The sequence below is a fragment of the Mustela putorius genome, unplaced genomic scaffold (genome assembly GCF_011764305.1).
Source record: "Mustela putorius furo isolate JIRA1106 unplaced genomic scaffold, ASM1176430v1.1 tig00000407_pilon_pilon_pilon, whole genome shotgun sequence".
Lineage (NCBI taxonomy): Eukaryota > Metazoa > Chordata > Mammalia > Carnivora > Mustelidae > Mustela > Mustela putorius.
The window spans coordinates 23,385,709-23,412,050 of NW_025421373.1; the positions used below are offsets into that span (position 1 = coordinate 23,385,709).

The 26,342-nt window shown below is 40.4% G+C and overlaps 1 protein-coding gene across 2 annotated transcripts in view; it reads right to left on the minus strand.

Moving 5' to 3' along the window:
* Positions 1-17,119, minus strand: part of DCTN4 (dynactin subunit 4) — a 30,233-nt gene extending 13,114 nt beyond the window's left edge. The window contains exons 1-9 of one of the 2 annotated variants that reach the window (XM_004737808.3): positions 16,942-17,119; positions 14,006-14,076; positions 11,621-11,799; positions 4,910-4,953; positions 3,608-3,715; positions 2,486-2,506; positions 2,000-2,073; positions 1,661-1,773; positions 1,217-1,326 (exon numbers count right to left, since the gene is read on the minus strand). In XM_004737808.3, coding sequence (XP_004737865.1) covers positions 1,217-1,326; positions 1,661-1,773; positions 2,000-2,073; positions 2,486-2,506; positions 3,608-3,715; positions 4,910-4,953; positions 11,621-11,799; positions 14,006-14,076; positions 16,942-17,076 — 855 coding nt within the window. In that variant the 5' untranslated portion in view covers positions 17,077-17,119. The remainder of the gene's footprint in view (positions 1-1,216; positions 1,327-1,660; positions 1,774-1,999; positions 2,074-2,485; positions 2,507-3,607; positions 3,716-4,909; positions 4,954-11,620; positions 11,800-14,005; positions 14,077-16,941) is intronic. The other variant, XM_004737809.3, reaches the window with a different exon arrangement.
* Between the last annotated feature and the right edge of the window lie 9,223 nt (positions 17,120-26,342).

A 26,342-nucleotide genomic window follows, 5' to 3' on the forward strand; every position in this document is an offset into this window, starting at 1 on the left:
GCCTCTGCCTTCGGCTCGGGTCATGATCCCAGGGTCCTGGGATGGAGTTCCACATTGGGCTCTCTGCTCGGCAGGGAGCCTGCTTCCCCCTTTCTCTGCCTGCCTCTCTGCCTACTTGTGATCTCTATCTGTCAAATAAATAAATAAAATCTTTAAAAGAAAAAAAAAGAAAAAGGTTGGGACTGACTTTATGACCAGTATACAGTTAATTTTTATAAGTGTACTGTGTATACTTGGAAAGAATGCATATTCTGCAGATAACTGGGTACATGTTTGTTCTCTTGGTTACTAAGCGAAGCATGTTTAATTTCCCCAAATCATGTCTAAAACAATGTAGTTTTCTCCAATGTTTCGGTATTTTGAGTCTACATTATTCAGTGCATATAATTTTAGAACTGTTACATCCTCTTTGTGAATTATTTCTTCCTTTATGAATTATCCCTCCATTTAAAAATTTATTATTTATACAATCCAGCTTTCCCATTTATCTTCACTTCCAATCTTTCTGAATTCTGTTTCTTGTGATTAGCATAGAATGGGCAGGCATTTTGTTGGTTTTCTTATTAGTCTTTTAACAGAAGCATTTACTTCACTGGCATTTATATAAATACTGAAATATTTGGCTGTAAATCTATCTCACTACATGCTTTCTATTTGAACCACCAGTTTTATGCTCTTTTCCCTCTGTTCTTTTTGTACATGGCTTTTATCAAGCTGAGGAAGTTCTGTATTGCTGTTTTGATCTACAAGGTTTCTTTTCCATGTTCTTTTGGTTTTCTTCTACAATGTATTTATTGAAGAAATTCAGTTGTCGGTTTTATAAATTCATAGAGGCTGGATTTTGCTGATGTTTCTTCTTTATTCCTTTCTTTTAAATTATTTTATTACTCCTCTTTGTTGCCTCTCTATCAGCCTGAAAGTCATACATTCTTTCACTACTCTTCTAGGGGTTAGTGCTATGAATTTATTGACCTTCAGGTACCTCATTTTCCACATGTGTAGAACAGGGGTAACAACAGTACCTACATCTCATAGTTGTAAGGATTTTTATCTTGAAAGCATTTAAAATGGTACCTGGATACCCAAGTACATTTTCTATAAGCATATTTTATATTTATTACATTCTGGAAGTTTCGACATTGGCCAGATATCAATGTTTATTTCATTCCTGCTTTTCTCTGGTACAAACGGCAACTCTACAGAATGGAGTAATTACCCGACAGCGCAGGGACCGTTTGATCAGAAGATGTTTGTGACGAGGATAGAGCTGTGAAGCACAGACTGGCTGGAAGTCAGGCTGCAAGAGGCGCTGCTGAAGGGTGGTCACTAGCATGAAAGGCAGAAACCAGGCTTAGTTTACAATGACTCACTCAAAATTAGACTTATGAGATAACACTTGAAACAACACTTCCTTTGTGAACAGTCCTTCCAACACATGAAACAACACTTCCTTTGTGAATAGTTCTTCAAAAAACTACGACAGAGAAACCTGACATTTTAAAGTTCTTCAAGTGATTATATCTATTTCATTTGTTACTGGATTTATGTTACTACTAACAACCATGACGCCATCAAAAATCTCAAAACTCAGGGCATATTGGTAACAAAAGCAGAATTAGGTGTAAAATAGAAACCAAGGGGAAAAAACGTAAAATATTACCCTCTGTTAAATTTACTGGTCTTGTATAGTAATCTTCAGGTAGAGGTTCCACTTCGTCTACAGCCTGAGCTGGCTCAATCTTTATCTCTTTCTGGTCCTCTCCTTCTTTAAGGCTAAAAGATAAAAAACACTAATTTCTCAAAGGTCCATCTGATCGCCTTCAAAGTCTATAATATCAGTAACTAAAGTATTCTTCTATTGCAGAACATTCTTTCTCTGTTGGGGTCTTTTCTAAGCATGACAATCTTCTTCCCCAGTAGCAAGTGTTTTATGTCACATTCTTCTAATTCATTTGGATACCCGCTTTTCTCCTCAAAGTCATTTAATGTCCAAACTTACGACAGTCCGGCAAGGGTACTGATGGTTGCACCAGCTCGTGGTCGCTGAAGCCTGGTTCCAAGACCATATTTGTCCTAAAAAGAGTTCAGAAATTCCAATTACAAATACTACATTTATATATCCTATTTACCACAAGGAAGACTTTTGGGTGGGCCAGCATGAGAAGCTCAGGGAAATAAGCAAAAAAAAAAAAAAAAAAAGCTAATTTGAAAGCTCCTTTTAAAGAAAGTAATTTGTAGCCCCACATCATCTTATTTTTAAAATAATCAGCAAACGCACCAAACATGGAAACTAAAACTACATTAGTAGAGTAAAACTGAACTAAATGATTTTTTTAAAAATCACAAATATCTAAAAATATCTAAGCTATGACTTAGACCAGAACTATGTGAAGTGTCTATGGCAAATGATGAATGTCTTCTTGGAACACCAGCGATCATCTGCTAACTTCTTCAGGGTTAGCAAGAATCATAAAAGAGAACTTACCACTACATGAATAGTGTGTTGCTGTAGGCCCCCAAATAGCAGCAGGTCGCAACAGAGACAAAAAAATGCAGCATAAGACAGAAGCAAACTCATACAGCAGGCAGGTTATAAGGGAAGCTGGAAGAATAATGCCTTTAATTCAAACTCCTCTCCTACATACACTAGGGCATATGCTGATTCTACCACCAGGCTATTCTGAAAATTTCATTTAGACTTCATTAAAGTCTCTGGTAATGTAGATGCTTTGCATGTCTTAATGTTTTATTTTGTTCTAAACTAAATATTTTTATATGGACCCCACCAATCCTTAGGGATTCAATGGCTTAACTAATTCTCATACAGAAGCAGTATGACAAGTTACATTTCCTCAGCTGTCAATCTACACTACAGGACTGTTGTGTGAAATATGTGAAAAGTTCTTATTAGAATAGTGCCTGACAAACCACTGTCCTTCAATCAATGTTATTTATTCAATGTCAACCTGCTCGACCCCAAGCAAGCATACAGAAAAGAAATTGTTCTACGAGAGCAAATAAAACGTAGGGGACAATAACAAAAGCTCCATATCCTCATGTTTTGCTTCTGGATAGCACACAGACTGTAGTCAATGACTTCTGTGAAGAATTCCTATCAATGACACTGGCATGTATTACTATTTATTTAACCATGCAAAATGCACTGTGTAAGAGTCAGTGTTCTTCACACTGGAAAACTACAGGAAGGTACCAGAAACAATAATTTGAGCTCGGAACCCATTACTATAGGATATCAAAGGTGGCCTACCTGTCTAATATGAAATAAAATCTAACACTTGCCTCTCTTCCTCTGTAGTTTTATCTACAAAATTAAACACTAGCCCTGGGGAATAATCAGAAGAGAGAGGGCAGTGATAGAAAAAGGAACACAAATGTCCTTAAAACTCAAAGAACTCAAATAGAGTGAATGATATGGCAAAAGCCTAACCGCTGGACTTAACCACCTATGATTTGAGAAACCTTTCTCTGCTACCCATCATTCAGAAATCTAAGGTCAGTGGCCACCTTCTGAAATGGTCACTGTTCTCAAGACACACAGGCCTTGTGAACAATGAACTGCACACTCCTTTTTGTACCAAGTCCTCACCGAAAAAGCCAAAGGCATATAGTTTCTACGCCGTGCCAGTTTCTTGCGATCTCGTTCAACCTTCTCCTTCTGAGCAAGCTGCTGGTAATATTCAATCAGTTTGTTCATCTGTAAGACATTGAAGACACAGTAACTGTTTTCGTGAGGAAGCTAACAGGAAGTATGAAAAAGTAAGCGATGACACTTACTGGACACGAACAGAGAAGGCAAACTACTACAGTGGGCAATTTTGCCCTTTTCCTCAAAAAGAATTTCTTTTCATTACATTTCTCTGTATAATTTCAGAATTAAAATGGAAACTTTAAGTTTAACAATGGGAAGAAATGGGTAATGTAAAGGCTAGGAAATTTCATGCCCTCTTGTTTTACTTCACTTTTACTTTTTACTTTTTCATTTCCTTTTACTTCATTACTTATTTTGCCCTACAACTACTCCCATTTTTTCTGTATGGCCACAGGTCTATTTCTTTCTTTCTTAAAGATTTCATTTATTTTTTTGACAGACAGAGATCACAAGTAGGCAGAGAAGCAGGCAGAGAGAGAGGAGGAAGCAGGCTCCCTGCTGAGCAGAGAGCCCTATGTGGGGCTCGATCCCAGGACCCTGGGATCATGACCTGAGCTGAAGGCAGAGGCTTTAACCCACTGAGCCACCCAGGTGCCCCAGGTCTATCTATTTCTAAGAATGTAACATTTTGTACTGTGTCTTCTCCCCCACTCATTTGTTTTCATTTTTAAAATATATCCTAATCCTAAAAGTAATACCTGTTAGCTGTGAAAACTTAGAACAACATTAAACAAAGCAAAACTTCTCTTTTATCTCTTGTGCCCAAGTCACTCTTCCCCTCATAAAGGTATCTGCAATTATTAGCTTAGGTATCTTTCTTACACACTTACACATATGGGTATGTGATTACACTTTGCACACATTAAAACAAAAACCCTGTGTATAGATACATAGCTTTTTTATGTCTGAAAAAAGTATTTTTCATATAGGGGAAAAATATATTATTTTATAACTTTTTATTTCACCAAAAATAAACACATACTGTTTTCTTTTTCTGAGTCACAGCCTGACTACAGAACTAAAGCTACAACTAGATTTCTCTATCAACTTAAGCCAGACTAGAAAATACAGCCATTGTGATTTAATGTCTTATGAGAAGCACTTTCTGTGTGTAACAGACACCAAAATAACATCACAGATTTCTAAGCATATGCCATATCCATGAATAAAATGGAAGATCATCAGTCTTTTTCTCCATCTCTTCTTCGTTCATCCTCTCTCTGATGACGCTTTACTTACCCGTTGTGTGTGAGGATTTTCAGGTTCCTGCCAACCACCGCTAGCTGCAAAATAAAGGGGCATTAAACAAATTTTCATAACTTGATATTTTTATTTTCATAAAAACAGTTCATCTGCAGGCCACAAAATGAAATTTAAAAACACAAAATCACAGAACTTCCAAGAAAGAGTCCTATGAGTTATATAGACCAGAGCACTCACAATGAAATTTTCATTAAAAATAATGAGGGTGACAAAGATAACAGCCCCACCACCACAACTAAGACATGCATAGCTTCTGTGACAAGCATCTGAAATGTATTACATTTCATTTTATGTAATAACTGTCTGACATGGGGATTCTTCTTATTAGTCTCACTTTACAAATGAAACTGAGGCTCAGAGAAGTTAAATAGCTTGCCCAAAGATAACTTGTCTCACAGATAGTTAAGTGGTAAAGCTGGGATTCAAACTCAAGCAGTCTGACTCTTAAGACCCTGCTCTTATCTGTAACACTGCAATTTCTATGTTCTATGACCTTGATTCAGAGAATTTCTTATGTAAGAAACAAACAGCACAAATCACAATGGAAAAGGTTATTCCAGAAAGTTAAAAGTAAAACCATGACAAATACAGCTGAGTCCTGAACAACATGGGTTTGAACTGTGAGCTTCCACATATATGTGGATATTTTTCAACAAATACAATATAGCACTGTAGCTGCATTTTTAATTTTTTCTAGTTTACTATATTACGAGACTATATAGATACAGTACATACAACTTACAAAGTATGTGTTGTTCATCAACTGTTTATGTTATCAGGGAGGCTTCCAGTCAACAGTAAGCTATTAGTAGTTAGGTTTTTGGGGAGTCAAAAAGTCATGCAGATTCCCCACAGTTGGGGGTCAACACTTTAACCTTTGCATTGTTCAAGGGTCAACTGTATATCTCAATAAAGCTAACCCTCAAAAAAGGGGAAAAGTAAACTACAATGAGATACAGTTTTACAACCATCAGTCTGGAAAAATGAAGTAAATCCCACAACACTACAGCAGCCAAGGCTCTGGAGCAACGGGTAGTCTACTCTTATGCATAAATCAGCTCTGTACTAGGAGCAGAATGCTAAGAGAGAAAAGTTGTAGCAGGATACATATACGGTGTGTTTCCATGTGTTTCATATTGAAAAAAACATGTTAGTGGCTACATGCATGCATGGACACCAGACACCGATAAACACAGGACTGGGGTGGTTACTGCTCCAGGAGGCTGAGGAAGGGACTCTAGTGGGGATAGGCTACACAAGGGGCTTACACTATTTGGGTTACATTTACTATCTGAAGCTGGGTGATAAATACATGAACGTGTATTATCTATATAAGTAAAAATAACCTTTTTTCAAAACACAAAGGACGCTTGTTAAAGGTGATGCTACACCTTGCAAGAAATGGAAACGACATCCTTTAGTATATTAATATTTTAAAGGTTGCCTTACTTAAGACAATCACGAAAATAATTACGTAAAAGAAATGTTTTACTTGTAATATTTTAAAAAATCTAAATGAGTGTTTTACCTAATTGCTTTAGAACTGGCAATTTACTCTGAAGAACACTTTGGGAAACCTAACTATCTCATTTCTCTGCACATTAAAGACACAATGGCTTACTTATAAATAAACAAATAGTTCTGAAGTGGTTTCAGAGCTTCTCAGACACCAACAACATCATGAAAGTAAAAATTATCTGTACTCTTTAAGAGTTCCTACTATTAAATTATTGTCAAGATACCCTAGAGGAAAAAGATTTCTAGAAGTAAACACAGGTTTTAAGCTCTGAAATATAAATTCTCCAACCTTAATGGCTCATAATCTAAAAAGCATAAAACATTCTCTTAAGGGTTAACACTGAGAAATCTATTTGGATTTCTGGGCCTTGTTTCTTTACCTTGACAACAAGAGACAAAATATAAACACAGAAAAATATGTTCCAAAAAAAATACAATTCAATTCACTGAGGTGTATATACTCTGCCACTCTGAGGTTGTTTTTCATATTTAACTTACATTCATAAGTAAATTCAAACAGCTAACTTGCTATAGTGATATTAAAACACACATTTACTGACAATCTAAACGTGCTATAGAATCTTTCTAATAAAAATCACATTTCAGGAAGCATCTATCCATCAATGAGCAACAGTCGAGAGCTCAAGCATTCTAAACCAAAGAGCAAACTCAACAGAATCAAGGATTGAATTTTTAAGAATAAAGAAACCTGACCCATATTTATTTCCAAACTGCGTAAAAATCAGTAAGAAGTTTGTACTTAAAGTCCGTCTTCATTTTAGTTATGTCAACTGACATGAGTTAATTATGGGCTTCATCACAGACTAGTAAGTTGGCTGAAATTTTAAAGATTGTATTTATTTATTCCAGAGTGAGAGAGAGATAGCACGAGCAGGGTGGCAGGTGGAGAGGGAAAAGCAGACTCCCCACTGAGCAGGAAGGCAGAACCCTGGGATCATGACCTGAGCCACAGGCAGATGCCCAACCAACTGAACCACACAGTTGGCCCCCAAGATGGGAATTCTTAACAAGTCTGAAAAGTTTCAGAAAGTTGAATGAAAATTCAGAAAGAAAAAAAGACAATGGGGAATTAGCAATGCCACTATTTCTATAAAAAATAAATTGCAACTCAAGATCTTGAACTGACTTACACAGTTTCTACTCTCTGATGTTAACCATGGAGTACAGGAAATGTAAAAATAAAGGAAGTTTCCCAGTCAACAAAACCAAAAGACAACCGACAGAATGGGAGAAGATATTTGCAAATGACATATCAGATACAAGGCTACTATCCAAAGCCTATAAAGAATTTATCAGACTCAACACCCAAGGAACAAATAATCCAATCAAGAAATGGGCAGAAGACATCAACAGACATTTCTGCAAAGACATCCAAATGGCCAACAGACATATGGAGAAAGTGCTCAATATCACTCAGCAGCAGGGAAATATAAATCAAAACCACAGTGAGATACCACCTCACACCAGTCAGAATGGCTAAAATGAACCAGTCAAGAAATGGCAGATGTCGGTGAGGATGTGGAGAAAGTGCAGCTCTCCTGCACTGTTGGTGGGAATGCAAGCTGATGCAGAAACTCTGGAAAACAGTATGAAGGTTCCTCAAAAAGTTGAAAATAGAGCTACCCTATGACCCAAGCAATTGCACTACTGGGTATTTGCCCCAAAGATACACATGTAGTAACCCAAAGGGGCATGTGCACCCCAATGTTTATAGCAGCTATGAAGAGCCATCTGCAATGATGTGGAGAGAACTGAAGGATATTACGCTAAGTGAAATAAGTCAATCAGAGAAAGACAATTATCATATGATCTCACTGATATGTGCAAGTTAAGAAACAAGGCAGAGGATCATAGCGGAAGAGAGGAAAAAATGAAACAAGATGAAACCAGAGAGGGAGACAAATCATAAGAGATTCTTAACCTTAGGAAACAAACTGAGGTTTGCTGGAGTGGAGGGAGTGGGAGGGAGGGGGTCTCTGGATGATGGACATTGGGGAGGGTATGTGCTATGGTGAGCGCTGTGAATTGTGAAAGACTAATGAATCACAGACCTGTATCCCTAAAACAAATAATACATTATATGTTAATTTAAAAAAAAAGAATAGCCCACATAATCTTAAAGTACAACAATACTGGAGAATTCACCCTAGAGAGTTACTAAGATCTATTTTTAAACTTTTTATTTTTATGTATTTTTATTATTTTTTTATGATGAATATGCTTTTAACATATAGTGTTAGATAAAGGTATACAATATAGTGATTCAGTAATTAAAAAAAAAACAATTCTATAAATTACTCAGTGCTTATCACAGAGTACTCCTTATTTCTTTGTGGGAATTTTTTTAACACTTAACGACTTCTTAAATTCCAGTATAATCAATGTACAGTGTTATATTAGTTGCAGGTGTACAATATAGTGCTTCAGCAATCCTATGCATTACTCAGTGCTCGAATAAGTATACTCCGGATCCTCTTCACCTACCTCCCCTACCCCCACACTCACCTGCTCCCTGGTAACCATCAGTTTGTTCTCTATAGTTCAGAGTCTGTTTCTGCTTATCTCTTCTTTCCTTTGTTCGTTTGTTTTGTTTTGTTTTAAGATTTTATTTATTTATTTCACAGACAGAGATCACAAATAGGCAGAGAGGCAAGCGGAGAGAGAGAAGGAAGCAGGCTGCCTGCTGAGCAGAGAGAGCCCAATGCGAGGCTCGATCCCAGGGTCCTGGTATCATGGCCAGAGCCGAAGGCAGAGGCTTTAACCCACTGAGCCACCCAGGCGCCCCTGTTTCGTTTCTTAAATAAGCTTTTTTACTTAAAAAAATTTTTTAAAGATAAATACAGGAAGTCTCCTTTAATAAAGGTAAGTGCAATCTCTACCCTGAAATGCTCAAATGATGGAAAAGTGATTGACACCTTAGCTGGTCTTTAGGTCCAAACACACACACAATTTTTCTGTTTTACTGATAAACATTTCATGTAAATACATACATCTTTGAGCATGTTTTTAATACTCCAGGATATTTGGAATTGGAAATGCTGGGCAGAAGGATAAAAGCAATTTATTTTCAAAAAACGGGGAAGGGGTTTTTAAGAATACACTAACGTGATGAACACTGAGTGATGTACAAAATTGTTGAATCATTCTACTGTACACTTGAAACTAAAGTAACACTGTAAGTTAACTCTACTAGAATATAAATAAATAAAATGCTATTTATTTTAGTAAAATAAAAACAAATATAAATAGAGGCTCAATCAGTTAAGTATCCAACTCTTTTTTTTTTTTTAATCTAAAGATTTTATTTATTTATTTATTTATTTATTTATTTAGAGAGCATGAGAGGGGAGAAGGTCAGAGGGAGAAGCAGACTCCCCATGGAGTTGGGAGCCCAGTACGGAGCTGGATCCCAGGACTCCCAGGATCATGACCTAAGCTGAAGGCAGTTGTTTAACCAACTGAGCCACCCAGGCACCCAAGCGTCCAAGTTGTGATCTCAGCTTGAGTCTTGATCTTAGGGTCCTGAGTTCAAGCCCCAAGTTTGGGGAAAAAGAAAAAATGGGGCGGGGGGGATGAGTGGTGTAGTCAGTTAAGTGTATGACTCTTGGTTTCGGCTCTGGTGGTGATCTCAGTCGTGAGATGGAGCCCCAAATTGGGCTCCACACTCAGCACAGAGTCTGCTTGAGATTCTTTCCCCCTTTGTCCCTCCCACTTGCACTCTCTGTCTCTCTCAGATAAATAAATAAAATCTTAAAACAAAACAAAACAGGGGCACCTGGCTGGCTCAGTGGGAGGAGCATGTAACTCAATCTTGGGGCTGTGAATTCAAGCCTCATGTCGGGTGCAGAGCTCACTTAAATAAATATACTTCACTTAAATAAATATACTTTAAAAACAAAATAAATTAATTTAAAAAAATAAAATTTTAATAAATGTTATCAAACTGCTCTCCAAGGTAGTAATATAGGAAAGAACTATTGTGCCATATTCTTGCCAACACCAGATCTAAAAAATTTGCCAAATCAATGAAGTTTTAATTTGCATTAATAGTACAAGGCAATTTATGGATACTCAAAAAAGAGTCAAAATAAAAAGGGCTAAAAAATGTCAGGGGAGGGGGCGCCTGGGTGGCTCAGTGGGTTAAGCCTCTGCCTTCCGCTCACGTCATGATCTCAGGGGTCCTGGGATCAAGACCTGAGTCGGGCTCTCTGCTCAGCAGGGAGCCTGCTTCCCTTCCTCTCTCTCTGCCTGCCTCTCTGCCTGATTGTGATCTCTGTCAAATAAATAAATAAAATCTTTAAAAAAAAAAATGTCAGGGGAGGGAAACACAAACTTGAGCTCTAACTTTATGGAAGGTTAAGGTCTTTCCATGGAATCTGCAAGGTTTGGAGGAGTCTGGAGTCAAGATAAAGATAATTTTAACCTAACTATGGGCCCTACCATGTACACATTTTGGTTATTCATCATTTTATTTCTACTTCTATGAGCTGCTTTTCTTATCCTTTGCCTAGTCTTTCTTTGGGGCTTCTTTCTTGATTTACAAGGGTTCTTCATTTTTGCTTACTTATCTTTAGTTTGTTATATATGATCCAAATATTTTTCTTAGTTTGTCTTTTTTTTTTTTTTTAAAGATTTTATTTATTTATTTCACAGATAGATATCACAAGTAGGCAGAGAGGCAGGCAAAGAGAGAGGGGGAAGCAGGCTCTAGCTGAGCAGAGAGCCCGATGCGGGGCTTGATTCCAGGATCCTGAGATCATAACCTGAGCTGAAGGCAGAGGCTTAACCCACTGAGCCACCCAGGCGCCCCTTAGTTTGTCATTTTTATCTTTTACATTTGTTCACGGTATCTTTCATCATCTGGAGTATTTATGTTTTATGAAGAGCATTAATATTTTGATTGTAAAAAAGATTTATCAACAGATTTATCAACACTATTTTACCAGCTCTAAGAAAACTAAATGGTTTACCCAGTTGTAGACAAAACATTATGGTCCATAAATGTGAGGATTTGGAAACACAGAAGATTGAGCTCTGAATTTAGCTCCCGCATTCCAACAGGTAAACAGGTAACAGAAACAATCATCTGTGGGCAATTTTAACACTGCCAATTCCATAAAATCTCGTGTTGAAGTCCGCCTGACTCACCCACAGATTTGTCTGCCATGCCCACATCTCTAGATGTCCAGCGACAAAATCCACAGGCCAGGTAGTAGGCTTTTTTCATGGTGGTCTTGGCAGGGTCATCTGGAAGCTGTGTGGAGATACTTGTTGCCCGAGTAGAGAGAGTGTGCATACAGCCAGGACAGTCAAAGCAGTTGGCACACCTGTAACACAAGACCACTGTTCATTCACTTGACAAGTCTTTATCAAGCACCTGCTATGTACCACACAGTGTCCTAGGTATTAGGAATTCAAGAGGGACTGTAACGGAGGACTGTCTTTCAATGAAAAGGAAATTAAAAAGTATTAAAATCTTGTTTTAAAATTTAAGTATTGTATGTTCATTTATTTATTTATTTTTAATGTAATCATCACTAAAGTTCCCAAAGAATTAAGAGCCTGACCAATCCTATTCCAGAGACATTCACTGCTAAACAGTCTGGATTTAACCATTTCAGACGCCATTTAGGCTTGTACAGACCACGAAGATTTCTGAGGGAGAGAGGTCACCACTTATGCCTTTAGAAAGGACTGAGCAGTTGCACAATGAAAACTCAAGAGGCAACAATATAATAGGCTATGAAACTGCTTGTTTGCTGCACCAGAGAGCGGACATAGAAACCAAAGAATATTCTCAAACTGCAACAGTTCAGAAGCAGCGCCTTTTCAGGGCTTTCTGTTCTCTCCTTAGGCACCAATCTTCCTAACGCTCCCCCGACACTTCCCCTTTAGGGGCCCCAGTACCTTGCTGCTTGTAGCTTTTTAACCACCTGAGGTTATCAAGATTTCACTCCTAGAGTCCTGGACTTACTCTGAAGCTCTGTTCTACAACTCTATTTGCAATATTTTGCCATCTGGATAATGTCCTCATATAAGGATAATAATGGTATCTACCCACTGTTCACTGCTCACTGATAGTCTGAGGATTAAATCATAAAATTAATATGATTTAATTTAATGATGTAAATTTAATTTACATCATTAAATTAAATTTTTAATCATAAAACAAACAGTGTCTGGCTTATTAGGAGTTATTTCTCATGTTCAGGAAAGAAAAGTCATGGTGGTTCACATCCATGCAGGTATAAGGGTATGACTGGTAGCCAAGGACTTCCATGCTTAAGCTAAAAACCAAATGGCTTCCAGGGGCAATGAGCACACTTACTACCCAGATCTTGGTTTTTAATACCATTTTCCAATAAAAGGAACCAGGGATCCTTGGAGAAATGGCTATCTCAAGGACTGAGGCAGAGTTCCGGGAGTATCTTGTAGTATCTTGTATGCCCAAAAAATGACAGAACGCTCAAATGAATGAACAGCTTCTCTAACCTCCAGTCCATGCAACAAATGGGGGCACACCAAAGAGATACAGGAGTCTACCGAAAGAGCTCACAACGGCCAAAGCTGGAACAATCTGAGCAAAAAAATAAATAAATAAAGTGGTACTGGATTATATCCTATGGTAAAAACCAGTATTTAAATAAATGATTAAATAAATAAATAGGAGAGGAGAGAAAAATCTACCATTTAAACGAATTCCAAATAATTTATGTAGAAAATCCTCACAGAGGGGGAACATAACTCCCCACTATAAGAGTGTTTTCCTTCCAAAGAGTACAGTATAAAAAAGGAGGAAAAAAGAGTGACTGTATATTGGAGAAACCTGACGAACACTAGCTCAAGCCAGGTTATTAAGGCTAACATCAACAGTGATAAGTTCTATTGACAGTATGTACCCTTCATGGGATGTAATAAAAGATGCACTTTAACTCTATTGCCTTTTACCCCATAACACATTTCCTCAGCTAACACGAAAACCATCAGATAAATTCCAACTGAGGGACATTCTACAAAATATCTTACCAGTACTCCTCAAAACTTTTAAGGTCCTCAAAAACCAAGGAAAGTTTAAGAAAATGTCATAGCAAGAGAAGCCAAAAGAGACATGACTATTAAATGTAACATGGGTATCCTAAATATAATTCAGGAACAGAAAAAGGAGATTAGGAAAAAACTGAGGGAATCTGAATAAAATGAAATGTTTATTTAATAACAAAATCTCCATGTAGTTCATTAATTGGGGCAAATATACCATAATCATGCAGGATGTTAATGATAGGGGAGATTATGTATTAAGTACACAGAACTCTCTGTACCATCTTCACAATAATTCTTAAGTCTAAAACTGTTCTAAAATAGAAAATTAATTTAAAAAAATCAAAAGACATTTCATCTTTGGCAAAGGTGATGCTAAAAAATGAAAACTAGCCAGTTAAAAACAAGAGTTAATTCCATGAGTTTCCTTGCCAGCTATTAAAAAAATAGTTGAGGAAAACAGAAAAAAAAAAAAAAACCGGATCGTAGTCTTACCTATTCTTTTTCAATTTGGCTTCAGCCGATGGCATATTTTCTAAGCAACTGGGACAATAATGGGAGTCCACCTAGAAAGAAACAAGAAATCAAAATCAGAGGAAAAGGCACTCAGTCTAGCTTGTATCTACATCTATGCCAAATAGAGAATTCTAAAATATACTGCACCACATGAGAAACCAATGATATGCCAAATAACCTAGACTGTTTTCAGCTTAGGGTTTATTCTTCAACCATGTTTTTTCTTATTTTCTGTATTTCCTAAAACCCTTCCATTTTTCCTTTCTGATCTTTCCTCTTCCCTTTCATTAGGATTTTATGTAATAGATGTGTTACAAGTTGTCTTGGAAAAGAAGAACTCTATGATAATCTAATAAACAGACTAATAAGTAAAATAACACAATTTGTGAAGCTCTAATCAAATATCCTTTCATCGTTTTAAACTGTTTAGCTTTAATGGACTGTAATAACTTGATCGCACTTAAGTTTTCTCATTATTAAAGTATTACATGTTCACAAAAGTTCTCTAATCTCTAATCAGAGATACTTTTTATTATTTTTAAATACTTTTATTTACTTATTTGACAGAAAGAGAGAGAACACAAGCAGGGAGAGTGGGAGAGGGGGAAGCAGGCTTCCTGCTGAGCAGGGGGCCTGACTGGGATCATGACCTGAGCTGAAGGCAGAGACCTAACGACTGAGTCACCCGGGTGCCCGATTACAGATTTTTAAATGGCAAATTAAACTACTAAGCTAGCAAGATACTCTTACTGTATGTAACTCAAAAACAAAGAAGGAAAATAAATTCACTGTATTTTTAAAGCTCTGAATAATTATTTTCTTTAATATAGGTAGATCCTATTTGACAGTTCTAGAACTTTAATCACCTACAGATGTACAGACAAATTTAAATGAATAGAAATACTAGGACAGAAACTGGCTTCTTTTTTTCATCATCTGCTATATACAGGACCACCTTTGAAAAAATAAAGTCGCTGCTCAAATAACCTCTAGGAACATAAAGCACAGTACTGTTAACTAATATTTGCACTTACTCATCATAAAAGGAAAACTATAATTTGTTCCTTCTTGTGGCTCTTTTCAAATTCCATCTGTCCCTTCATGTGCAGCTTCAATCCCAGGTTCTCCATTAGAACTTTCTGGACTCCTCAAGCCCTTACTGGCCTCACCCTTCCCCAAATCCTAAAGGGCCTCCACTTCACAGGTGGAGGTACACACGAGTCAGTAAGATACAGTTAAGACAGACTGTCCTAGCTCAAGATATCCTTAAAAATCATGGAGACTGAGCTCTCTAATGACCACCATGTGGGAATCTAATCCAATAAATTCTAGAAGTGGAGGTGAAGCTAGAACAGGAAAACACCTAAAAGACAAAGGACCTGCTAAAGAGATACACAGAGAAGATGCTAATGGAGAAAAAAACACAAGAAATATCCTGTATATAATATAGCAATGATTTTTCTCTTGTATTACTTAACTCCTTTCTGTGCCTATTCTTAATATTAAGATAAATACACCTAATAAAATTTTAATAATATGTAAAATGGGGCACCTGGATGACTCAGGCATTACAGGTCTACCTTCAGTTCAGGTCAAGATACCAGAGTCCTGGGATCAAGCCCGGCATCCAGCTCCTTGCCCATCGGGAAACCTGTTTCTCCCTCTCCCCCTGCTTGTGTTCCCTCTCTCACTGTGTCTCTCTCTCTCTCTCAAATACATAAATAAAATCTTTTAAAAAATGAGTAAAATGGCTTAAAGTGCATTATCAAAGTACATTTATCAAATACAAAATGGCTTAAAGTACGTATTTAACGTTTTCATATGCATTTTTAACAGTCCAGGTATCTTCAGTGAAGTTCTCTGAATCATGTTTCAAATCCTGATTTGAAAGGCTGCCGTGAGTTTCAAATCTTGGTCCTCTCTGCCACCCCCAAATTTTTGGCTGGGTAACCTAGGGCAAACACTGTGTCTGTTGCTTTAACTCTAGTTTTTTGTTGTTGATTTTTTTTTTTTAAGAATATTCATTCTATTGGCCTGTAGGATGATTAAATGAGTTTACATAAACCACATGGCGTATAGAAAGCACTGAATAAGCATTAACTGCTACCAGCAGCTTTTCCTTAACTAGACTGTGAGTCATTCAACAGCAGGATTTATGTCTTACTCGTCTTTTAATCCCCAAAGCTTACAGAATGAACAAGATGTGCTAAGTGCTGTATACAAGTTTGGGGATTTTGTTATTTGGTAATTTTTTTTTTTAATGGGGTGGAGTGTTTTACGTTATGAGCAATCCTACTTCCAACGCCCACTTGTTCCTGCGAAGGACAGCACCATACCCTCTGGAGAAGCTCCATGAGCTTCTTACACGAACAGACGTTATTCTAAACGCTTTTAACCCAGTTCGCCCCAACCCAACCTCTTCCCTGCTGCAGGCCTTGGTCTGAGCCACAAAACACAGCAAGGCCCAGTTCCTGGCCAAAGTAAGAGCAGAACTTCCAAGATGGGAGGGGCATGAATGAGAACGCCCGTGGGCACCACCCTACAGTCAGTCATGGAAAGATGGTATCTCGACCCTCAAGTGGCCTGAATAATCACCCCCACATCTTCCTCCCCAACCCACCCAATTACCACCCCCCCCACCCCCGCCAGGAGACGGCCAGGGTCCTTAAAGTCAGGTTTGTCCAATCCGAAGGCGCTCCAGAACCAAAAGATCCGCTCAGCCCCACCCAAGGCCGCTCCTTCTTTCCAAATGACAAATTATAAGCAAATTAAATCGCTCGCAAATCTGAGTGACGGAAGACAGAGCCAATCAGCAAACTAGGAAAATGACTTCCCGCCCGTCGCGGTGACTAGGGCAAACCCTTCCCCCCTCCTCCCCCAACACATACACACTCTTCACCAGACGACTGCATTACCTCGTGAGACACACATTCCAGCGACCGCAACTCGCTGCAATAGCGGCAGAAATAAAGCTGCGATAGCGGGGCCCGAACCTTCTTTTCTCCCTGGACTAGGTAGAGAACCCTCTCCGATTGCAGCAAGGACGCCATCTTGGAGGGGGAGGAGTCAACGGCGCTCTCGCCGCGTCACGTGACCCGAGAGGCTGCGTTGCCTCGGCGCCTTTCCTACGTATTTCGTCTGAGACTTTGCGTAAGGTTTCGGAACTCGTGAGACCCGGCGCCGGGCGAAAGTCACAGTGCGCTTGCGTAGCTGGGGATCCCGGGTTTCTTCCCCAGCGTTTCAGCGAGCGTTGTCTGCCTGGGCGAGGTCCGAGCTTTCTATGAGAGTACGCAATCCCAGGTCAAATCAGACAGGCCAGTGCTCTCCGTTTCCTTGTCTCTTCCGGAAAGAAAGGCTGCACTTTTGCTTCATTTACAACGGCCTCTCCGGCCCTCACCTTCCAGGAAGACTTCCAGAAGGTAGATGGAGGGTCGCAGGGACAGAGTGCCTTGGGAACTGGAAAGTTAATAGTCATACCAGCACTTTCCTTTGACTGTCTTGTCACTGACCTGTAGGAAATCTTCGCAGACATTATCTCGTTTGAAATTTTTTAGACTCTGAGTTCCTCCACCCAGAAGCCATGGCTCATTCATTTCCAGGTTTTGTATTTAGAATTAGGACTAAGTCTGTGTTATGAGCATTCAGTAAGTATTGGTTGATGGAGGAATTAAATCATTGACCAATGTTGCTAGGTATCATTTACATTTTTTCTAGTGCATAAACTAAGGCTTAGATATATAAAATGATTGCTTTTAACCGGCCTAGCAGAGACTGGAGCCCAGATTACCCGCCACCAGTTCTATGCTCCTCTCATTGTACTAATGCATTCTTTACCTGTCTGATGTTGGAGCTGGTGAAAAGAAGTGGAACGGAATACTAATACTAGCTAACGTCTATTGAATATTTATTGAGTGCAAGGCGCTGTGACCAAACTTTACATACATTGTCTCATTTAATGTTCACAAGAACTCCAAAAGGCAGGTGCTATCATTTTTATTTGGCTCCGAGGGAAACAGGCTCAGAGAATTACAATGACTTGACTAAGATTTCATAGATAGCAGTGGAACCCTGTCCTGACTCCAGAGGTGCATGCACCTATGCATACTGCCTCTAGCATATTTTCCCCCCAGCTTTATTGAGGTATAATTGACAACTTAAAATTATATATATTTAAGGTGTACATCTTGATAATTTGATATACACTGTGAAATAATGAACTCAAGCTAATTAACATACCCATCACTTCACATGGCTACTATTTTCTTTTTTTCTCTTTTCTTTTTTCTGATGAGAACACTTAAGATCTACACTCTTAGAAAATTTCAAGGATATCATATACAATATCGTTAACTAGGGTCACACTGTTTATACATTAAAACTTCAGAAGTTATTCATCTTGAATAACTGAAATTTTGTACCCCTTGACCAACATTTCTTCACTTCCTCTCCCTGCCCCGCACCGACCCCCAGACCTTGGCAACAACCCTTTTCTCTGCTTTTGTGAGTTTGATTATTTTAGAATCCATATGTAAGTGAGATAATGCAATATTATCTTTCTGAGTCTGGCTTATTTCTCTTAGCATACTGTCCTCCAGGTTCATCCTGTTGCTTCAAATGGCAGGAGATACCTTTTGATATATTTATGTTTATATTATATTTCAGTTATTGTATATATATTTATATATCACATTTTCTTTATTCATCTGTTGGCATTTACATTGTTTCCCTCTTTTGACTGTTGTAAATAATGCTGAGATGATTGTGGGAGTGCAGCTATCTCTTTAAGATTCTGATTTCATGGGATGCGTGGGTGGCTCAGATGGTTAAGTGTCTGCCTTCAGCTCAGGTCATGATCCTGAGGTCCTGGAATCAGTCCCTCGTTGGGCTTCCTGCTCATCCCAGAGTCTGCTTCTCCCTCTCCTTCCGCTGTTCCCCCTGCTTGTGCTCTCTTGCTCTCTTTGTCAAATAAATAAAATCTTAAAAAAAAAAAAAAGATTCTGATTTCTTTTCTTTTGGCTATAGACCTGGAAGTGGGACTACTGGATCATAAGATAGTTTTATTTTTAATTTTTTGAGGAACCTCCATATTGCTTTCCATAGTAACTGTACCAGTTTGCATTTCCACAATAGTGTACAACAGTTCTCTTTTGTCCACATTCTGGACAACACTTGTTATCTTTTATCTGATAATGGCCATTCTAACAAGTGTGAGGTAATAGCTCATTGTGGTTGTGATTTGCATTTCCTTGATGGTTAGTGATGTTGAGCACCTTTTCATGTATCTGGTGATCATTTGTATGTTTTCTTCAGAGATATAACTATTAAGGTCCTTTGCTCATTTTTAAATTGGAGTATTTATTTATTTACTTATTTATATTGTGGATATTAACCCCTTACCAAATACATGATTTGCAAATATTTTCTTCCATTGTGTAGGTTGCCTTTTCATTCTGTGATTGTTTCTTTTGCTGTTAACAGTTTATTTTATTTATTTGATAGAGAGTGAGAGAGCACAAGCAGGGGGAGCAGCAGAGGGAGAGGGAGAAGCAGACTCCCCGGATCCCGGGTTCATGACCTGAGCAAAGGCAGACATTCAATCAACTAAGCCACCCAGGAACCCCTGTCTGCAAAACGTTTTTAGTCTGGTGGAATCCCACTTGTCTATGTGTGCTCTGTTGCCCAGAGCCTGTAGGTAGAGAAACGCTACAGACTTGAGCTGACTTCACATGAAACATATCTTTTGGAGCGCAGCTTTTGAACAATTCAGTTCAATGGACAATTATCTGGTCCCTATGTGTCAGGTACTGGGGAGGGAATGAAGGATAAATGGGACAGTTCCTGCCCACAAAAGGCTCAGAGCCTAGGCCCTTAGGGCATTGTTTCTCAGGTATGGCTCTGGGTCACCTACACTAAGAATTACTGTTATAAATGTAGATTCCAGACCCTTATCAAGACCCAGATGAGGGAGTGCCGGAGTGGCTCAGTGGGTTAAGCATCTTCCTTCAGCTCAGGTCATGATCCCAGGGTCCTCGGATGGAGTCCTACATCAGGCTCTGCTCAATGGGGAGCCTGCTTCTCCCTTTCTCTCTGCCTGTCTCTCTCCATGTTTGGGCTTGCTGTCTCTCACTCTGACAAAAAATAGATAAATAAAATCTTAAAAAAAAAAAAAAAAGAGAGAGAGAGATCAAAATTAGAATTTTGGCGGTGGGACCCAAAAATCTAAATCTCTGTTAAACTTCCAGGTGAATCTCATGCCCACAAAATTAGAGAACCACTGTTTTTTGGTAATCATTTGTTTAATATTCTGTCTTTGGGGGCACCTTGGTGGCTCAGTGGATTAAAGCCTCTGCCTTTGGCTCAGGTCATGATCTCAGGGTCCTGGGATCGAGTCCCGCATCGGGAGCCTGCTTCCTTCTCTCTTTCTCTGCATGCTGCTCTGCCTGCTTGTGATCTCTCTCTGTCAAATAAATAAAAATCTTAAAAAAAAATATTCTGTCTTTGGCCCCAGGACTGACCATGACAGGCCTTGTCTCTGCGGCTTTCTGATCACTGGTAGCACTGCTTATCAGATGTTCTCTTCCCCCTGTGATATGGAATATGGAAAGTCTCCGATTGCAGAAAACAGAAGCATCCTGCCTATCTCTTGCTAGGCCTCACTCCCTGCCTTTGGGGGCTGGATTCTATCTTCATGATTCCAGTTCCACAGAACCCTACCTGTCAGACTCTGAAGATTAGACCTCACTTTGGAGATCCGTGTTCCAGGGTCAACTCCAGTCCCTGGACCCGGGTCCTCCCCAGATCTTTTTTACTTGGAACTATCTGATTACGACATAAATACCTTCTTGATACTCCTCTGGGAATCCACTTGGCAAACCTGGAGATATGAAAGAGTGAGCATTCTATGGGACCATCATTGACCAATGATGACCAAGTATGGGATCTTATGAATAAATGCCCCCTTCTTCTTTCTCCTAGACATTCTCACTGTGTCTTAGAGAGTGCCAGCAGGATCAAGCCTAGTTACATGCATTGGTGACCAGCTTAATAACATGCTCTTGAACTGACCTTCCTTTCAACTGATTGACTTTTCCCAGCTTCCTGCCTGCAAGCTCTGTTGTCTAAGGGGAGTTGAGGTTAAATAGGGACCCGCAAATGGAGCTGCTAGGTAACTGGTAACCACATTTAATAGTTATTGGCAGTGAGCCCTTGTGAAAAGACCAGACCAGTTTATACTCTCACCATTAGTATCTGAGACTCCCATTTCCCCATTGTTTTGCCAACATGGAATATTATATCAAATATGGGTGAATAATTTTATGCTTTCTAGCTATATGATCTTGAAAAAGCCATTTTTACCTCTGAGTCTTGTTTCATAACCCATTGAATGGAAAGAATAATCCCGGTTTTGGTGTGAATAGGAAAAATCACCACGGCTGAGAAAGCAATCTGTAAGCCAGGAAGTACTAGGCACATGTAAGAAACAGTCCCTGATTATTCCAAATATGAAAAACCCAGAAGGGTTTTCCTTCCTCTAAAGAATCATCCAGAGTAAATTCACAATAACCAAGAAAAAAAAAAAAAAACGAGTTGGTCACGCTTTGGTCGAATGAGATCTTGCAGAGAGGACCTGAAATTGAACCCCCACATCAACTGCTCAGGGTCCTCTGCAGAATAAGAATCCTGGAGGTCTAGTCTGATGTAGTGCAGGCCTTCAGCCTGGGCCACACTTCTTATTTGGGTTTCCTGTGAGAAAACGGTGTTAACCACAGGTTTCCCTGCATTGAATCTGCACGCTCACCTAAAAGCCATAGCAAGTGAGCAGAGGAAGAAGGAAAAAAGTCCTCCATTTCTTCAAACCCCTCCTGTTTCCCCTGAGGGGCGCTGCCTGGGAAATGTGGCGGCGGTGCTGGCTCCGGCTTGTTTCCCCAGGGGAACCATGGGAGAGGGCTGCGGCTGTGCCTTCATTCTGGGAGCATGGCCATAGAGTCAACTCAGAATTGTTTTTCCAGAGCTTCTTACCTTGCCCTGGTTCCTTGCTTCTCCTATCATAGCTATTCCGTTACGGTCACCTAGCTGCCTCACCCAAAAACCTAGAGACTTCCTGGGTGACTTTTGCCTTTTAATCCTACCTCCTGCATAGTTCAGCCACTGCCTCTCTTCCGTCTCACAGCCACCACCTTCACTGGTTTTCACCAGTTTTCTCTTGGGTGTGTCATAACCTCCTGACTGCTCCTCCGTTTGCTCTCCACACTGAGCCAGAGCAAGGTTTCTGAAAGCCAGATTTTGATCTTGATCCTTTTTTGTTGTTCCGCTTTCTCCGATGGCTCTCCAACACCTACAGGAGATACCACCAAACTTTTGGGATAGCGTATAAGGCCCCCCAGGCCCTGGGGCCTGCCTACCTCTTTAGGCTCATCTTCCAGACACTGCCTACTCAGACTCAAGGCCTATCTAACTCTTGCTGGGCCCCCAACAAGAGTGTGCAATGTCTTTGGCAGCCGTCATGCCTCTGGATGTGCACTTCCCTTCGCCAGGTATGACCTTCATCTGCTTGCCACCTCAAGGTTCATTTCCCCAGTGAAACCTTGCCTGGATCTAGAAAGAGGGAACTGGACACACTCGCATTCGTCCCACAGCTGTGTCCCGTTAGAGCAATGGACATACTGTATTGTTTTTGTTTTCTTAGCAAATCTGTCTTCCCCTCCAGACCATGGCCTGGCAAAGGGCCCGGCCCAGAATAGGGACTCAATAAATTCTGTTTGATGACATACATCTGGGACTAATTTTACATACACAAATTGCTAAATCTGCTCACGTTGCCTGATAGGTATTGTTTGCAAGTCACCTAGCATACACATATGACAAGCCTATGGCAGTTGCTGTCACTACAAACTCCATCTTACAGGTGAGGAAACGGGCTCAGAGAAGTGAAGAACCTTGCCCAAGGTCACGCCAATAGGTAGTGGAGGAACCCAGTCACCTAACTCCATACTTGTACCATCTTACAGATTATGTGATAGCCCATGGGATGGCAAACTTGCTCTGTAAAGGGCCAGTTGGCAAATATTTTGGGCTTTGCAGGCCAAGAGGTAAAATCAAGGATATCATGTAGCTATATAATAACAAGAGAAAACTTCTGTTCCATCTCTCTGGATTGCCCATTGCAGGATGAGGGGCACACTTTGCCACAAGTTGGAGACCTTCTCCCAGCAAAGTGAATGGCCAGTGGCAAGGAGGTGGGGTAAAGGGTTACAGGACAGAAAGACTGCCGTTGTGCTCAGTTTAACTTTCTTCCCCAGTGACCTGCATCTGGGTGCCCTGCTCTCCTCCCAAGAGAGCCTGGCCATCTCAGCTGGGGCAGACTGAGACTCCTCTGCGCAATGACTGGCAGTCACCAGTAGCAGAATCCCCAGTGTAGGTAGCTACCAGCGTGGACCCAGACAGCAGCAAGGCACAGGTACTGGGCTGGGAGGCAGGCCCTGGGAGCAGTGAGGGAAAGAGGGAAAGAAGGATGCCTGGCTTGGTTGCCAATGCTTACAGTGCCAGGCTGCCTCAGTGGGACCTGCAGGCTTCACAGAAACAGACAGTAGCCATGGGTCGGAGTTTACTGTCTCTTGCCTATGACAGCATCCTGGTGTAGCAGATGGTTGACTTAGAATCATCACATACCAGAAAGATCCCGCTTGAATCCCTGCATCTTTTGGACAGTAGAAACAAGACACAGAGAGTTAAATATGCCACAGGTTTTCTGATTCCTGGTACAGCATTCCATTTTCTGTTTTAAGATTCTATTTATTTGATATAGAGTGATTGAGCGAGAGTGACAGAAAGCACCAGCAGCGGGGATGGTGGAGAAGGGGCAGATGGAGAAGGAGAAGCAGGCTCCCCACTGAGCAGGGAGCCTGACGCGGGACTCAATCCCAGGACCCCGGGATTGTGACTTGAGCAGAAGGCAGATGCTTAACCAACTGAGCCAACCCAGGTGCCCCAGTATTATGTTTTCTGGTTTTATAAATGAACTTCCCTGCTTCGTGTTGCATCTGTTAATTCATATCCACAATTGAGTAAGAAACCACTTGCTCCTCTAACAACACTTAAAAAACAAGGAGAGCCTGTTTTTCATTCACTCACAACTCTAGAGTGCTCTTCCCTTGGCTTCCATGGGATTTTTCTCAAGCACACCTCGAGCCAAAGCAAAGCTTGTCCCGTACACTCTCCCTTCTCTGGGCTTAGTAGACCAACGGAAAGCTGACGTCAGTTCTGTGGCCCCATGGAACATTTCCTCTGTGCTCTCCTGAGGATGCGGAGACATGAGTTGGGTGTCCTCTTTCAGCTGGAGGAGGCACAGGGTGACCTTGGGCTAACCACTGCAGCTGCTACCCAGCTGCTGCTAGTGCTTAAGGCAGACCTCTGACCCGTGAAGTGCTGGCTCATAAGGGACAGACAACTCATGGCCATGCACTCCACTCATTTCCTTCTCCTGCTTGTTTGCCAACTCACCCCTGGGAACTCACAATTAGCCCTAGAGACTGTAGCTCTCATGAAATACGGGTAAGAGCTTGGAACAGTAGAGCCGGAAATAACCTTAAAGATTATTTAGTCTGCTTTCCTTACTGTAAAGATGAGCTAAAGCCATCCCAGAAAAGGGAAGGGACTTGGGAAAACCCCAGAGGAAGTTAGAGGTGATGTGAAGGTTTGAACACAGGTCTTCATTCCAAGTTTATTACCTTCACTGTGCTTCGCTGGACCCCCATCTCTACACAGTTCACCACCTAACTCTGAACCTGGCTTCTAGACCGCCAGTGTATTGATTGTTGATTTGACTAAAATGGGATCGAAGATTGAATTTCTGCCTGACTCAATGCCTGACACAGAGCCGGCACTCAATAAGAATTTGTTGAAGACATGAATACTACCTTCAACCGCCTGGAACTTGCTGGCAGATGGAAGTGAGTGAATTGAAAAAAATATTTTCCTTTTGATATTTAAGCAATTCCTTCTTTTAGAAGGTAAAGAAAGGAAGGCAGGGGTACCTGGGTGGCTCAGTCAGTTTAGTGTCCGCCCTCATCACAGGTCATGATCCTGGTGTCTGGAATTGAGCCCCATGTCAGGCTTTCTGTTTAGTGCGGAGCCTGCTTCTCCCTCTCCCTCTAGAGGCCTGACCTTCCCCCTGCTTGTTCTCTCTCTCTGTCAAATAAATAAATAAAATCTAAGAAAGAAAGAAAGAAAGAAAGAAAGGAAGGAAGGAAAAGAAAGAAAGAAAGAAGCGGGGGAAGGGAAGCAGACTGTAGTTTTAGATAGCATGGTCAGGATAGGCCTGGTGAGAAGGCTGGGTTTGAGCAAATATTTAAAGGAAATAGCAAGTAGGCTGGTGGCTGTCTGGGGGGAACAGCCTTCTGAGCAGAGAACAGCAAAGTCTCTCAGACCTAACTGAGAAACAGCAAGGAAGCAGAGGGGCTGTTAAGGAGTGAGCAAGGCAGGGAGGTTTAGGAAATTAAGTCTCAGAGGTAAAGGGGAGGGTGCAGCTCATGTAGGATCTTGAAAGGCATTTGAAGGACAATGTATTTTTGCTCTAGGCAGTAGGGAGCCATTGCAGGATTTCAAGCTGAACAGTGACGCGATCTAACTTACATTTTACAAGGGTCACTCTGGATGCCATTTTGAAGATGGACTATAGAAAGACAAAGATAGAAGCAAGGGGTCAGTTCAGAGATTACTGTAGTAATCCAGGCAGGATGTGACCGTGCCATGGACCAGAAATTCTGACTATATTTTGAAGGTAGAGCCTACAGGATTTGCTGCTGCCCAGCTTGGGCATGTCACACAAGCAGACTGCCACATGAAGGGTGATTTGGAATCACGCATCACAGAGGCCCGTGTTGGGTCTGGGAATAATCCATTTCATGGTTTGGCTGAATTCAGCTACAAGAAATTTATTTCTTTATCAAGATGATCTGTTTCTTTTTTCTGAGGTCAAAATAAAAACATCACAGAAAGAATTGGATACTTTTATGTTTAAAAGAAGGGGAGGAACCTAACTTCTCCGGTCTCTAGTTTACTTTGTTCCAAATGACAAAGCATGAGGGTTACCACACAGGAAAGCATATTTCACAAGAGACCAAGAAAAGAGCCAGTCGGTTGCTAAATACATTCATCAGATCCTCAGAGCTCCAGTGTGGGCTGAGGAGGGGACGCTGGTGCGGGAGAGCCCAGCCTCTTTGGAACAGTGTCAAGGGCTCTTGCAAACCAGCTTTATCCTTCACTGTGAAGGTAAAACAATGGAATGAATGTTAAAGTGGGTAGAGCATAAAAGGTA